This window comes from Phodopus roborovskii, unplaced genomic scaffold (assembly GCF_943737965.1).
Source record: "Phodopus roborovskii unplaced genomic scaffold, PHOROB, whole genome shotgun sequence".
In the NCBI taxonomy this organism is placed as follows: Eukaryota; Metazoa; Chordata; class Mammalia; order Rodentia; family Cricetidae; genus Phodopus; species Phodopus roborovskii.
The window spans coordinates 18,363,844-18,378,092 of record NW_026126480.1 but is presented as its reverse complement, the minus strand read 5'-3'; the positions used below and the strand labels follow the sequence as shown (position 1 = coordinate 18,378,092).

The following is a 14,249-nucleotide window of genomic DNA, read 5'->3' as shown; positions in this document are numbered from 1 at the left end:
AAGACTAAAGATAGGGTTAGGACATCTTTTCTTTAGGGTAATGGCTTAATTTGCGATCCTGGGTTATCCTTTCTGGAGTGTGACTGTAAGAATGGAGACTTGGGAGTCCTTTCATGATGGCCGGGCTTTGGTATGTGGACAGAGTGGGTCAAGGTCAGAACTAAAAGAAATGGTTAGAGAAGTGAGAGGGATGCAGGTGTGTTCCTGGCTAAAGCAGAGAGTTTCAGAAGGATGCTTTGTAGTAAGAAGAATCACAATGAACAAACTGGAAGATAAGACTCCTGGACTCAGGAGTAAAACAGTCACTGATGGTTTTTGTTAAGTTTTGGTAAATGATAGAATGAAGACCACAATTCAGAGTGGTAGAAGAAAACAAATAGTGAGAACCAGCCAGATGGGTGTGTAGGCATTCAGAATGATGAGTCTGTGGCCGTGCTGTCATGAACATGTCTGACTGCCCTTCGGCATTTTCAAGGCAGGCTGAGACAGTAAGAATTCCATTAAGTGTTCATTGTAGTAAATCCTGAAGATATGATCATGTGTGTCCTGCACTCAGTAGCAGAGACACACATTTTCAAAGTTAAAAGGATGTTTTACTTTGAAATTTTATCTGTTCTATTTTAAAGGTTTCCATTTTCCAGGAGTTAGGAAGCAGAGGCTCAATTTTGTCTCGTTTAGTAAGTGTCAGAATACTCCATGTACAGTTAGAGAAATGATCTGTAAAAGCTGTTAGATAGAGCTTTGTCCTATTCTGCCCTTAAATTCTCCCACAAAATGGGTCATTTTCATTAGAGGAAGTTGGAGAACTGAGCTAATATTGTTTCTTTCCCAGTGAGGATGGTGGAAGTAGCACACCCTCCTTTTCCACAGTTACAATTTATTTATTTATTTATTTATTTAATTAATTTGCATTGCTATTTTGCCTGCATGCATGTCTGTGTGAGAGTGTCAGATCTTGGAGTTACAGACATTTGTTAGCTGCCATGTGGGTGCTGGGAATTGAGCCTAGGTCCTCTGGAAGAACAGTCAGTAGTCTTCATCGCTGAGCCATCTCTCCAGTCCCCCTCAGTTACAATCTTAATGTTTGAAGGAGAAGCCTCTTTTTCATGTTAGGTCAAGTTTGTTAGGTTGTTTTCCTCTCAGGTGTGTCGTTATGCTCAAGCCTTGTGCTGTTCTTGCAGGTATTTGCCCAGAGCCACTGCTAAATTGGCCGTCAGATGAGATCTTCTAAACTGTAGAAGTTGAGTACTGTCGTGGGACATGGGCTCATTGGTAGTGTTTGCTTATTGGATGGAGTTCTAAAAGAAAGGAGAGGAGAGGAAGTGGGAAAGGAGAAATGGAAAAAGAAAAGGTACAAACGAACCATCATGCATAGATTTCAGTTTGTGGATCTCAGTTCCTCTGTTTCTCTACCTACATGGTGGAATGTTCGGAGTTACATATCTCTAAGAATCGGCCTCATGATCCCAGTCCAGTATTTTTCTGTGGTTGGGACTATTAGCCTAGAATATTTGCCATCATTGCTTCAGAGACAGTGTCTCAGAGTAAAGGGAATAAATATATGAGTTTGAGGGAAATTGCAGGAGGCTGGGGACTCAGACTGGTGTATAGCTGAGACCACTGGGGTCTTGTTTCCATGTCAGCACATCATGGACTCAAGCAGTCATTGAAGAATTCTGGAGACTAGGTTCCCGTTTATAAAACCATGACGTGGAACTAACATCCCTGGTGCCAACCATGATATTCCAGAATCAATTCTAGAATAATCACCTGCTGTTAGACCCCCTCTTTGAGGAACCAGATAGATCATGATGAAGTTTCTTCCTGTTGCTTAGTGCTGACCACCAAATGGCTGGATTGTCTGATGTGTCTCAGCAGAGTACAGACTGTGACATCTGACCAAGAGAAACAATTACTCCATCAGCTCCGAGAAATCACCAGGGTCATGAAAGAAGGCAAGTTCATTGACACATCTACTCCAGAGAAAGAAGCAGAGGAAGCCCCTTACATGGAGGACTGGGAAGGTAAAATGTCCCTTTACTTTTATAGCTTATCACTCAGAAAGGACATCTTATGGGTTTCCTTAAAAATCAGTTTGGTACTGAGGCATGACAAATCTCTGTTCTTACTTGTATAATGTTTACCATTTATAAACGTGCAATTGGAAAGTTTGGCAAATGTGTACAGTTGTAATCACACTATAGCCTCAGAATAGGACAATTTCATCATCCTATAAAGTCCCTCCCTCCTGTCTCTGGCAGTAGCTAAGTTGCTTTTCACCCCTGTAGCTTAGCTTTTCCTGTATAAATGGATCGTATTGCAGATATGCTATGGCGGGTGTCTTCTGTTTAGAGTGATACATTTGAGATTCATGTGTGTTGTTGAGTGTATCACAAGTTCTTTCTGAAACTACTGGGCAGTATTGCATAAATATACCACAGTTTGTTAATCCACTCACTAGCTGATTAACCCTGGACTCTTTCTAGCTCTGAACTTTAGGATCTGAGCTCCTGTGAGATTAGCATGCAAGACTTCACAAGGCTTCTTTTGGATATACTGTGCTTCTCTTGATATATGCTTAGGATTGGAATTTCAAGGTTTGTAGTTAGTGTGTGTTTAAATTTATAGACATTGTAAGCTGGCTTTGAAGTGTCTGCACATTCCCACCAAATCCTTGCTAACCCACTGTCTTGTAAATGTTAGCCATTCCATGAGATTAGGGTGGCATTGATGTCACAACTTAGATTTACACTTCCCCAGTGACTAATGATGCTGAACATTTTTTTCATGTGCTTATTTTCAAATGCTATATCTTTGTTGAAAAACCTATTCAAATTATTATTTTTGATTATTGGTTTGAATGTGTTATTATTAAGTTGTAACATATTTATTTATTGTATGGAGGTATTTTTTGAGACAAGGTTTTGTGATACAGTAGCACTTGGGGCTATATTTGCACTCAGGCTAGTCTTGAATGTATCACCCTTGTACCTCAACATCCCTAGTACTGGGATTACATGTGTGTATCACCATACCCAGATGTAAGGGTCTTTATGTATCTTGGATGCAAGTATTTTACCAATTAAATATTTTATATACATTTTCTCATAACCTGTAACTCACCTTTTCATTTCCTTAATAGTCTTAAAGTCTTAATTTTTTATGAAGTCATATTTTTTCTTTTAATTCATATTTCTGTGTGTTCTTTTTAAGACATTTTGCCTAATCCTAATTCCTCTAGAAATTATATGGCTTTAGTGCTTGCATTTAGGCTTATTTTGAGAATATTTCTTAATTAATATTTTAAATTAAAGTATATCATTTTCTCTCTTCCCTTTCTTCCCTCCAATCCCTCCCTTGAGTTAATCTTTATGGATGGTGAAGCATCAGAACTTAAATTTGCTTTTGCAGATATCAATACTATATCACTCTCCTTTAATTTGATTAGTTGCTTTAGCACATTGGTTGAAAATCAATTGACTCTCTCTGTGTGTGTGTGTGTGTGTGTGTGTGTGTGTGTGTGTGTGTGTGTTCTAGGTGTGAAATCTAAAGCTTTGCACATGTGGGCACATGCTGAGCTCCATTCTTAGTTCAATACCAAATGTCAGCCCTGAAAAACATATACATACTTGTAACATACAGATTGAGCAGGTTGTATTTATATATTTAGGAATGCACATACATACATACATTGAAGAAAGAGAGTCCTACACTGGTTTTTGAGTTCTAGAATGGCTACAATCATGTGTTAAAACCTACTTTGTCATGATATATGGCTAGACTCAGTTTGCAGAACATTTTCCCCTTTTATTAAAAATAGATTCTTTTCTCATATATCCTGATTACAGTTTTCCCTCCCTCTACTCCTTCCAGTTCTTCCCTACCTCCCCTCTCCTCCTGATCCATTCCTTTTCTGGATCTCATTAGAAAATAATGAGAAATAAGATATAAGAACAAAACATAACAAAATAAAATATAATAAGATAAAAACAAAAACCATCACATTGAAGTTGGACAAAGCAAACTAACAGAAGGAAGAGAGCCCCAGGAGAAGGCATAAGAATCAGAGACCTACTTTTCACAAACACAGGAGTCCCATAAAAGTTCTAAGATGAAAGCCATAATATATATGCAGAGGAAACTGGTACAGAAACATGTTGGCCCTGTGCTTGCTGCTTGAGCTTTGCTCAATTGATTTAGAAGGCCTTGTTCTCCAGATGTCCTACATCTGTCCCCTCTGGCTCTTAAACTCTTTTTGCCTCTTCTGCCTTGGGGTCCCCTGAGCTCTAAGGGGAGGGATTTGATGGGACATCCCATTTAGAGTTGTGGTTCCAAGGACTACCTCTCTGTATAATGTCTAGCTGTGGGTCTCTGTGTTTGCAACTGTTATTTTTTTATATATATATATATATATACTGGTATTTATAAAGGCTACTTACTAGTGATTTTCTTTAATCCAAATCTGTCTTTGGACTTTATTTCAGAGTAATGCCAGGCACTGCCTCATAAATTGCATTGGGTTGCAGTCTTTTCTGGAAGAGTTTGTGTAAAATACTGTTAATCCATAATCATTAGTGGAGTTTATCTGTTTTTGTGTTTTTGGAATGTGTGTAAAGGCACATGTGGGTAGACTTGCAAGAATAAATTGAATTTCTTTAATACATTAAGTGAGCTTTGAAAGTAGTTTTAAAAGTTTTACATACTTCATACAAATGTCTTGTTTGAAAAACGTTCATAATCTTCCCTACCTACTTAATGTCTGTGACACAAGGGGAGTGTGTACTAATGCTAATAATCTTTTCTTCCTCTCGTTTTTTTTTTTTTTTTTTTTTTTTTTTTTTCTTGATCAATTGGACAGAGATGTATAACTCTGATCTTTTCAAAGGCCTGTGTTTTTTTCTCATTGTTAGGTTGGCTCTGGAGGATACGCGAGGGCTGAGTTAGCCTTAGTAAGCCTTGTGTGAACCTGGTGTCTTACAAGTCTTCTACTCTAGGGACAAGTAACTGCTCCTATCTGTGTATATGCTTAGGATGTTCTTACTGCTGACGCTCAGTGGCATCTTGTTTCTTCCTGTGTCACTACTTATCTACAAACATGAAGTTCCCTTTGCATGTCTCTGAAGTGTTTAAGAAGCTCTGTAGTTCTCAGCAAATTCTGACTTCCCTTCCTTCTCTGAACTCTCATGTCTGTTTTTCCTAACTAAAGGAACTAAAGGAACTAAAGGAATCTCTTCTCAGGGATTACTATAGATGACTTGTTTTACAGTATTTGAAGATGTGCAAAAGATATAAACAGACATTTCAGCAAAGATGATATACACATTGCAAATACACACATTAAAGCATATTCAACATAATTTCCTTCTTAGAAAATGCATATTAAAGTTAGAATATGATAGATGGGTGTAGTTATGTACACCTTTAATTCCAGCAGAAGCAGAGGCTGTGAGTTTGGGGCCAGCCTGGTCTATATAGTAAATTCCAGGCAAGAGGGTTACATAGTGAGACAATATCATCCCCGCCACCCTGCACAAAAAAAAAAAAAAAAAAAAAAAAAACTAGAATAGTGTGCTTCTCCATACCTTTCAGAATGAGTGAAATAAGAAATTGTAGTAGGTTAGGACACAAAGAAAGTATTATATATACATCAGTAGTGAGCTATAAAAGGGAATGCATGTATATTAGTTACTTTTCTGTCTCTGTGACCAAATTACTTCCCTTGCCAATGGCAGGAAGACTTAGTGGAATATGCCATTTCACAACAGGGAGGGTCCAGAAGTCAGAGAAGTGAACAGGTATCCATCCTCAGCAATCTGTGTCTTCCAACTAGGCTTTGTCTCCTTCACGGCCTCCCAAAATAGAACTACCAGCTGGGAACCAAGCATTCAAAATTTGAGCCTGTTAGGGACATTTTGTATTTAATCCACAAAAGGATGTTTTGGAAAACAATGTAGTAGTTTGTTTTTTAAAAAAAAATCTAAGCATATAAATACTGTGTAACATAGTAGTTGCAGCATTGACATTTATCTCCAAGCAATGAAGACAGGGACATGTAGAACTTGTATATGAATATTATTAGCAGCTTTATCTAATAGGTAAAACCTAGGAACAACTTGAATGTCCTTCAGCAGGTGAATGGTTAAATGCTATTATATGTATTACATAGTATTCCACTAAGCAATAAGAAGGAATGAATTACTGATACATGCAGAGACTTATGCTGAGTGAAGGGTAGAAACTTATTCAAAAAGATATGATTCTAGAATACTCTTCAAATGGCAAAATTGTGGGAATAGATAACATACTAGTAGTTGGTAGGGGCTGAGGAGCAACATGCCAGTATGAAGGAGTGGGTGTGGCCATGAAGGGCAACAACATAAGGCATCCGTCTAGATGGATATGTTCTCGTCTATATTTTTTTTCTTGTTGTATATGATGCATGCATGCATGTATGTGGGGTATATGTGTATGTATGCACATTCATGTGTGTTCAGGCAAGATGTTGAAGTCAGGTGTCTTAATTGCTTTCTACCTTATGTATTAAGGTAGGACCTCTTATTTAAATCCAAAGCTATCCAATTTCAGTAGTCCAGCTAGCCATCTTGTCTTGAGGTTCCTATCTCTGCCTCCCAAGCACTAGGATTACAGACAGGTCATTCATGCCCACCTGCTCTGTACTGGGTACCGGAGATTAAATTCCAGGTCTCATGCTTGTTGGACAAGTGCTTTTCCACTAAGCTATCTCCCTAGCTCCTGTTCTGCTGATTTAGCTATCTTGTGTGGTGGTTTGAAAGAAAAAGGCCCCCAAAGGGAGTTGTACTACCAGGAGGTGTGGCTTTGTTAGAGTGGTATGGCCTTGTTGGAGGAAGTGTGTCACTATGGGAGCAGGTTTTGAGGTGTCCTATGCTCAGGATACTTCCCAGTCTATCAGTCAACTTACAGTTGCTTGCAAGATGTAGGACTCTCAGCTATTTCTCCAGCACCATGTCTGCCTGCATGCTGCCATGATGGTCATAGACTAAACCTCGGAAACTGAGCGAGCCACCCCAGTTAAACATTTTTCTTATAAGAGTTGCCTTGGTCATGGTGTGTCTTCACAGCAATAGAGACCCTAACTAAGACATCTTGATTATGATATTATGCTCTATTTTTCTTCAAGCTATACATCAATCAATACTTATCTCAAGATAGAAAAGTAATTTATTGAAAGTAACACAAGTTACAACACAAAGGTTAGTAGTAAAGCTTTCTATACATAATACTTCCACCTTCTATAGTTAAGATGGTATAAGAGTTTAAAAGCTAACACTGAACTGGAAAAGTATCTATGGCAAATATGGATGGAAACAAGTTGATGGGTTTAATATATAATAAGTTCTATGATTAATGCAGAAGTCACATAAACAGTTTACAAAAGAAAAAAACTCTACCAGCTGTAAAACTTGTGAAAATATTTCAACCTCAGCAATCATCAATGAAAAAATTTCTTTTTTCTTCCAGTTTGTAAATCAGAATTACACACTTATTCCCAAACATTACTCTTTTCCCCATCACTTTCTCCCTGCATTGTAGGTTACATTGAAGTCAAAGAATTTTAGCTATGGTACTAACTTTGAAAGGTACCTGCTTTTTCTGCTTTAAGTATAGTTTAACCATGGTATTAAATTTCCTGCTACATTACCAATGATTAATTATTTTACATTTATAAGTCACCCTTTCCATTTTTCTATTCTTCTCTTCTTCCCTCCTTCCCTACCCATCTCTCTCCATCCTTTCTTTTTCTGAGACAGGCTTTCACCATATAGCCCAGCCTTGAACTCCTAATCCTAACACGGCTGTATACGACTTAACTACTTCCCTGTGTCTACTAGGAATTGAACTTACAGTCTTTGAACATAATTTGCATGTCAGGCAAGTGCTTCACCACTAAGCTCCGTCTGCAAACCATTTAAAAGGTGTGATTCGTCTTTCTAAAATGCCCAGTCTGGCCTTGAAGTTGCCTTGCACCTTTCATCCTAGGTAGCTATGATCTCAGGCTTGAGCAGAAAGTCTGAATTTAACTTTTGATGAATTTTTGTATTTGTCAAGATAATGTCCTGCCATACTTTTGATGTTTATGTGTTAAAAGCTTGATCCCAAAACAGCCATTATTTGGATGTGGACCTTAGGAAGTGGGGCCTCAGGGAAAGTCCATTGTATATTTCATGGATGCCCTCAAAGGGGACTGTGGCACCCTAATCACTTCCTCTTTACTTACTGCCCCATGTAAGCAGCTTGGCTCTGCCTCTTGCTTCTGTTGTAATGTGCTGCTCTTGCCAGAAGCCTAAAGCAATGGGCTTTCCAATCTTGGGTTGGAATCTCAGAACCTTCAGCCACAATAAACCTTTCTCTTTATGAGCTCATTATCTTAGGTATTTCATTGTAATGGTGTAGAGCTGACACAAGCACATCAAACATTTTTACTCTGTGTAAGGTGCCATAGGTCAGAACACTTGGCTATCTATATGGAGTTTTCATCTTGCTGCTAGAAAATTCATGGCCATGCCATTTTTCTTAACGTTGGAAAATCCTTTTTCACTCTGTACTTTCACTTGACTGAAAACAAGAAATCTTGGTAGCCTGTTTATAGTAGTTATTATTTTTCTGTCTGGGAATTCATTTTCATCTTACATTTTAATGGTCACAGTCATTGGTTCTATCTGTGGATACGTGAATGTGTTTTTATACTACTTTTGCCCAGCAGTTAAGAGCCTCCTATCAGTGAATAAATGTTTCCTTTCATCATTTTTTATTGGTGCTTCGATCTATTTTACTTTGCTTTCATGGTCTGGTGATTCAAAATTGGGTACAGTGATCAACCTCCACAATTTATCAGAATTTCCATTTCTTTCCATTTGTATTTGTTACAGGAGAATTCTTTAGTGTAAACTTTTAATACATGGATTTGTTTTTCAGCCATGCCCATTTTAATCTTGTTACTTTATTCCTGGGTATAAGATTTTCATCTTGTGATCATGTCTGTTTACAGGAATTATATTTCCATTGCTCTGAATCCTCTTGAATGTCACTAGGGATAAGTTGACATGTTAAATCCATTCCCCATGTTGACTGTTTTATTGATTGCTGTTATATAATTTGCTTAGTTTGGTTTTCATGTTTTAACTGATGTGTTTTTCATAGAAGCAGTGAATCCTTGTTTGCTTATATTTTTTTTTAATAAAGTTTTAAAGTAGTAAGTCATTTAACATGAGCTACTTCAGCATTGGGGTGGGTCATTAGTGATAGTTTGGGGTTTAACATTAATTTTATTAAGAATACTTGATTTTTTAGTTTTCCATTTATATGGGATATCTTCTTTCTGTCCTTTCTCCTTCACTCTATGTATGGTCTTAGAGTTGAAATGAGTGTCTCATAGGCAGCATTCATTTGGGCCTCCCCCTCCAAATCTATTCAGCCATTCTGTTGATTAGAAAATTTAACTCATTTATATTCAGTTAACAACTGATAGGTAAGGACTTACTAGTGTCATTTAAACATTTTATTACATTTGTGTGTGTGTTCTTATGCATGTGGGTGAGCAACAGTGTGTGTGTGTGTGTGTCTGTGTGTGTGTGTGTGTGGAGGGCAGGGGACAACCTGTTGAAGTTGGTTCTTTCTGTCCTTCCATTATGTTGATCCTGGGGATAGAGCCCAGGTTGTTACACTTGGTGGTAAGGTAAGTGCCTTTACCCACTGAGCTGTCTCACAAACCGGACTATTATTTTGATAGTTGTTTTCTGTTTCTTTTATAGATTCTTTGTTCTTTTCCTCCCAGTCAGTTTTCTGTTCGATTTTGTTGTTTTGTTTGTATCTTTAGGTGGCTTTCTTAAACCCTGGATCTCCAGTGGATGACCTGGAGTTGAAATGGGCCATAAGACTGAGTCTGCAGAGGCTATGTGTTGGGATGGGCCTGGAACCTTGAGTCTATAAGGTCTAGTTCCAAGGCCATCTACAGGCCTATTTTGCTTGAGAAAGCCTTGTGGGCCTACCTTTAGGTTTTGGGGCTGTGGGATCCATAGAGGTGATCTGGAAGCTTAGTTGTGTGTATTGGTTTGGTACTCATATCTACTGGAATAAGCATAGGTCCTGAATCCACTAGAGTGTGGAGATTAGCTTCAGGACTGTACCATCAGTAGGTAAGTCTGGAGCCTGTGTCTGCATTTAACAACTGGGTTTCTGCATTTAACAACTGGGTATCTTGATTCTGGACAGACCTAGAAGCTGTGACTGGGTTTGCTAACTGGTTCAGGGCTGGTATGGAATCCAAAGCTTTCTTGTTGCTGGGTGGACCTGGACCCTGTTTCTGTGGGAGCCTGTATAGAGATTGCTAGGTGTAAGCATGATAACTATGGTCATGGGACTGTCCTGGACTTTGTGTTAGAGCCCCTGATGCCAGGATGACCTGAGTCCTGGGGCTGCTGAATTGTGCCTAGAGCTTGAGTCTAATTGTTGTCCCTCCTATACCAAAGCAGGTAGTCATTGAAATGCAAAGGTAAGTTGTGCTCTTGGGGAAGACTGAAGGCAAGCAAATGGACTACTTTGAGAAGTCAGGAGTTGAGATCTAAGCTGCAAGCTCCTGCCCTGAGGTTGTAAAAGCCTTGGATAGCTATTGCAGTCCACTTAAAAGAATTGAGGCGTATTTAGTTGATGATTCTAAGAGTCTAAGAGCGTGGTGTCAGCATCCACTTTGCATCTAGTCAGAGCCTTCTTGCAGTGTCACTGTATGTCAGAGGACATCACATGGTCAGATAGAGCAAGCTTGATGTCTTCAGTTTTTCTTCTTACAAATCTATAAATGCCATCATGTGGAACCTACCTTTAAACCTGATTTAGTCTCCTCTCAAAATACCATTAACATATGACTTTAAGGATTGAGCTTCAACAAGGGTTTTGGAAGTGACATTCAAACCACAGAGGTGCTTACACTCTTGTTTTACCCAGCACTTTGTTTAAAGTTGTTCATGGGCAAGATTCTGACACTCAAGTCAGTGCTGGTGAGGGTTGGTAAGAGGGAGTGTTTACATCTCTGGGAGGACTGAAATTTTTTTTATATGATTCTTCTGGAAAATAATTTGGCCTACTCTCTATATTTCTAGAAATCCATTTTGAAGAATTGGGGTAGGTGGTCTGGTTTTATATTCAGCCTCGTTGTCACATAGCTTACAATGGGAACAAGTTGAAAGGAATCTGCTTGAACGTCTTATATAAGAATAGTGCTTGCTTCAGCAGGACATATACTAAAATTGATCAATATAGAGAAGATTAGCATGGGCCCTGTGCAAAGATGACATGAAAACTCATGAAGCATTCTATTTTTTTTTTAAGTATATCATGTCAGTTGTTTGACATAGAGAAATATCCATAACACATATTAAATGAAAAAGTATAGAGCAAAAGTCCATACTCAACAATGTCTTTATTAAAAAGGCTGGAAAATACTATCCATATATGACTTTAAAAGTCAGAGAATTTATCTTTGTGGTAGAATTCTAGGTGAATTGTGTTTTCTTTTTAAACTTGTCTATAATTAAAATTAGTAGGAAAATATAAACAAAATGAAGGCTATGTTACTCTCCTCAAAAATTCTGCAAAGTCAGAATAACTTTTATAATCAGAAATGTTGTAAAAATGTCTTTAGATACCTTACATTGTACCAAAAGATTGCCGTTTTTCACAATTGATGAACAAAAATCTGTCAGAGCTGAATATACTGTCATTGTCAGCCTGCAATGCATATGAACTCCAGCATGGCCCATCTGCTGCTCAGGCTGGGCTTGGCTGAATGAAACACATTTATTTCATCTCATTCCTTATTTGGCAGCATAGCCTTTTTCTCATTATCATAGCTGAGGTTCAGTGCCAGGGATACTCATTTTGCTTACCTGTATATTGTTTTTTCCTTTTGTTCCATTTTGTGAAGACGAAGATGACAATGAGAATTCTGTCTCTGAAAATGCAGCTCTTGTCCTGTGTGGTCTTGGTCATGTTTTGCTAACTTGTCCCTGCTTCTGACAGACTATTTTGGTTGCTTTGATAAGTAGAAAGCACCAATGTTTATTTTTCAAAGGATTTAGCCTTCCTTTTCCCAGCCTCACCCCCACCAGAAGATGATGAAATGGTTCCAAATAGAAATTGTAAATGCTAGCCTTAAGCTCAGCCCTCTCCATCTGGTACTGGTGACTTTTTTTTTTTTTTCTTTTTTTAATGCTGAAGGCTCACACTATTTGCTTAATCTTAATCAGTGCTGCAGAGACATGAGAGGTGAGACATCCCTCTACCCCAAGCACCTTAAGAAGGCTCTTCCTCTGCCTTGGTTTTTATTTCAAGGAGCACAGGGACAGTCAGCCAGACTGCTAGGAATTTGTTCAAGTGAAACTTTAGTACTATTAGAACCATCTTAGAGATTTATTGAATGGATTTGTTAGGATAGGATAGCTGCTGCCAGAGAATCCTCTCTGATCCCGACATTATTTATTTTTCAAAGATGCTCTTTGTAAGACTTTGTTCTACTTTCCTCTCTAGGTTACCCTGAAGAGACTTATCCGGTGTATGACCTTTCTGATGGTATCAAGCGTAGGCAAGAAACAATCCTAGTAGATTACCCTGATCCACAAGAGCCCTCTGCTGAAGAAATAGCTGAACGTATGGGAGCCATGGAAGAGGAAGGGTCAGAGCATTTGAGCTGGGGTCATTTGCCCATTGACTCTGGGGCCCAGAAAGATAATTCAGTTACCCTGTGTGACCCTAACCCAGAACCCTGCTCCTGCTGTTTTCATGAAGAGGAGGATCCTGCTGTCTTGGCAGAGAATGCTGGTTTCAGTGCAGATGGCTACAGTGAGCAAGAGGAAGCCACCAAGGAAGACTGGCCCCAAGGCTTTATAAATGAAGGGTTGGGGGTCAGCACCGATAACACACCCATGGGTGGCCTGTTGAGGAAGCGCAACCCCCAGAGTTTAGAGTAAAGGCAGCCTGTTTGAAGAGATATCCATTGCTCTACTCCCAAGGTATCTTTCCTCAATTTCATCCATGGCCCTCTGCCCTCTACTTTCTTCTCTGTGTTCAGTATCATAGAACTTGGGCCACTACCATGGATATTATCTATCCTTTCTGGTGCTTGCACACCTGTCACCTTGTAAAGTAGACATTAGTGTGAACACAGGACAATATCACCTTTCTCTTCCTGCTTTTCTGCATCAGAGACACTAACCCATTAGATAATTATACTTAGTTGATTGTGCTTAGAGGCGGTATCACCTTTGCAAAGGTCTGACCCCTCCTCATAGGAGAAACAGATGGTTTACCTATGAATGAGATTGGATTAGCAGATGTTGGGGACTTAAGATTGTAGACTCCCAAATGCCTTATTCTTTGGGCCTTGAACTGGTTAGTAGTCCCCTGAGGTGAGCATGCTCATTTGTGAGGCTAAGGGGTCCAGAGCACAGCAAGACAGCTGACTGAGCTGCAACCTCCCTTAGCCTTCTAGGTTAAGATCTCCTGGCTCCTCCAGAATAGTAGGCCATGAACACACAGTCCTATCTGGAGACCATTTTGCTTATATATCGCCTTGCTCCCTAGTTTCCCTTGTCCTTACTCTATTGAACAGAACTGCCAATCCAGAAGCACCTTTGTACATCTGGTCATCTGTGGCTAGGGGAAATTTGAGGCATAAGTACTAGTCTGTGTCTCACAAAGCTGAAGTTTGAGGCTGTTGATGCTACAGGATGGCCTAAGTATGGTGGTCCTTCTATGAGGAGTTCAGGTGGCTGTGAATCCTAACAAGGGTGAATCAATTTGGTTACATGTAAGACCTGCAAGTTGAAAAAAGGTATGTCTCCAAAGACATTCCCAGACATGAAATGGAGAACTCAAAATTTACGGAATCTGTGAAGCTGGATTAGTGTTCTATTGTGCCTGTCACAAATATAAGGCCAGAAGACAGTTTGGACTACTCAGGAGCATCCTGGCTGCCATCAGAAGGTATGCAACCACACTAAGATAGTCAGCTACTACAAAACTTTATACTGTACTACATCAATCCCTGTGTAGAACATTTGATTGAAATTGTCAAGAATATAGTTAATGTGTACTGAAGATAATCTTGGCATAACTAAGAGTAAAAACAAGTGTAGGTACTCTTGTTTTGGCAAAGTTTTCTGTGTGGTTCCCTTATCCAGTGGTTGAAATTGATTTAGGATAGCTCTGGGTTCTCA

At 39.0% G+C, this 14,249-nt stretch overlaps 1 protein-coding gene and 1 non-coding gene across 3 annotated transcripts in view; both read left to right on the top strand.

The window, feature by feature from the left end:
• Ric3 (RIC3 acetylcholine receptor chaperone) overlaps positions 1-13,203 on the top strand; it is a 37,960-nt gene extending 24,757 nt beyond the window's left edge. Inside the window, exons 5-6 of one of the 2 annotated variants that reach the window (XM_051192597.1) lie at positions 1,876-2,024; positions 12,562-13,203. In XM_051192597.1, the coding sequence (XP_051048554.1) occupies positions 1,876-2,024; positions 12,562-13,001 (589 nt within the window). In that variant the 3' untranslated portion in view covers positions 13,002-13,203. The remainder of the gene's footprint in view (positions 1-1,875; positions 2,025-12,561) is intronic. The other variant, XM_051192598.1, reaches the window with a different exon arrangement.
• Positions 11,253-11,358, top strand: LOC127228992 (U6 spliceosomal RNA). Its single transcript, XR_007835084.1, has one exon. It is a non-coding gene; the product is annotated as a U6 spliceosomal RNA (small nuclear RNA).
• Positions 13,204-14,249: the final 1,046 nt, after the last annotated feature.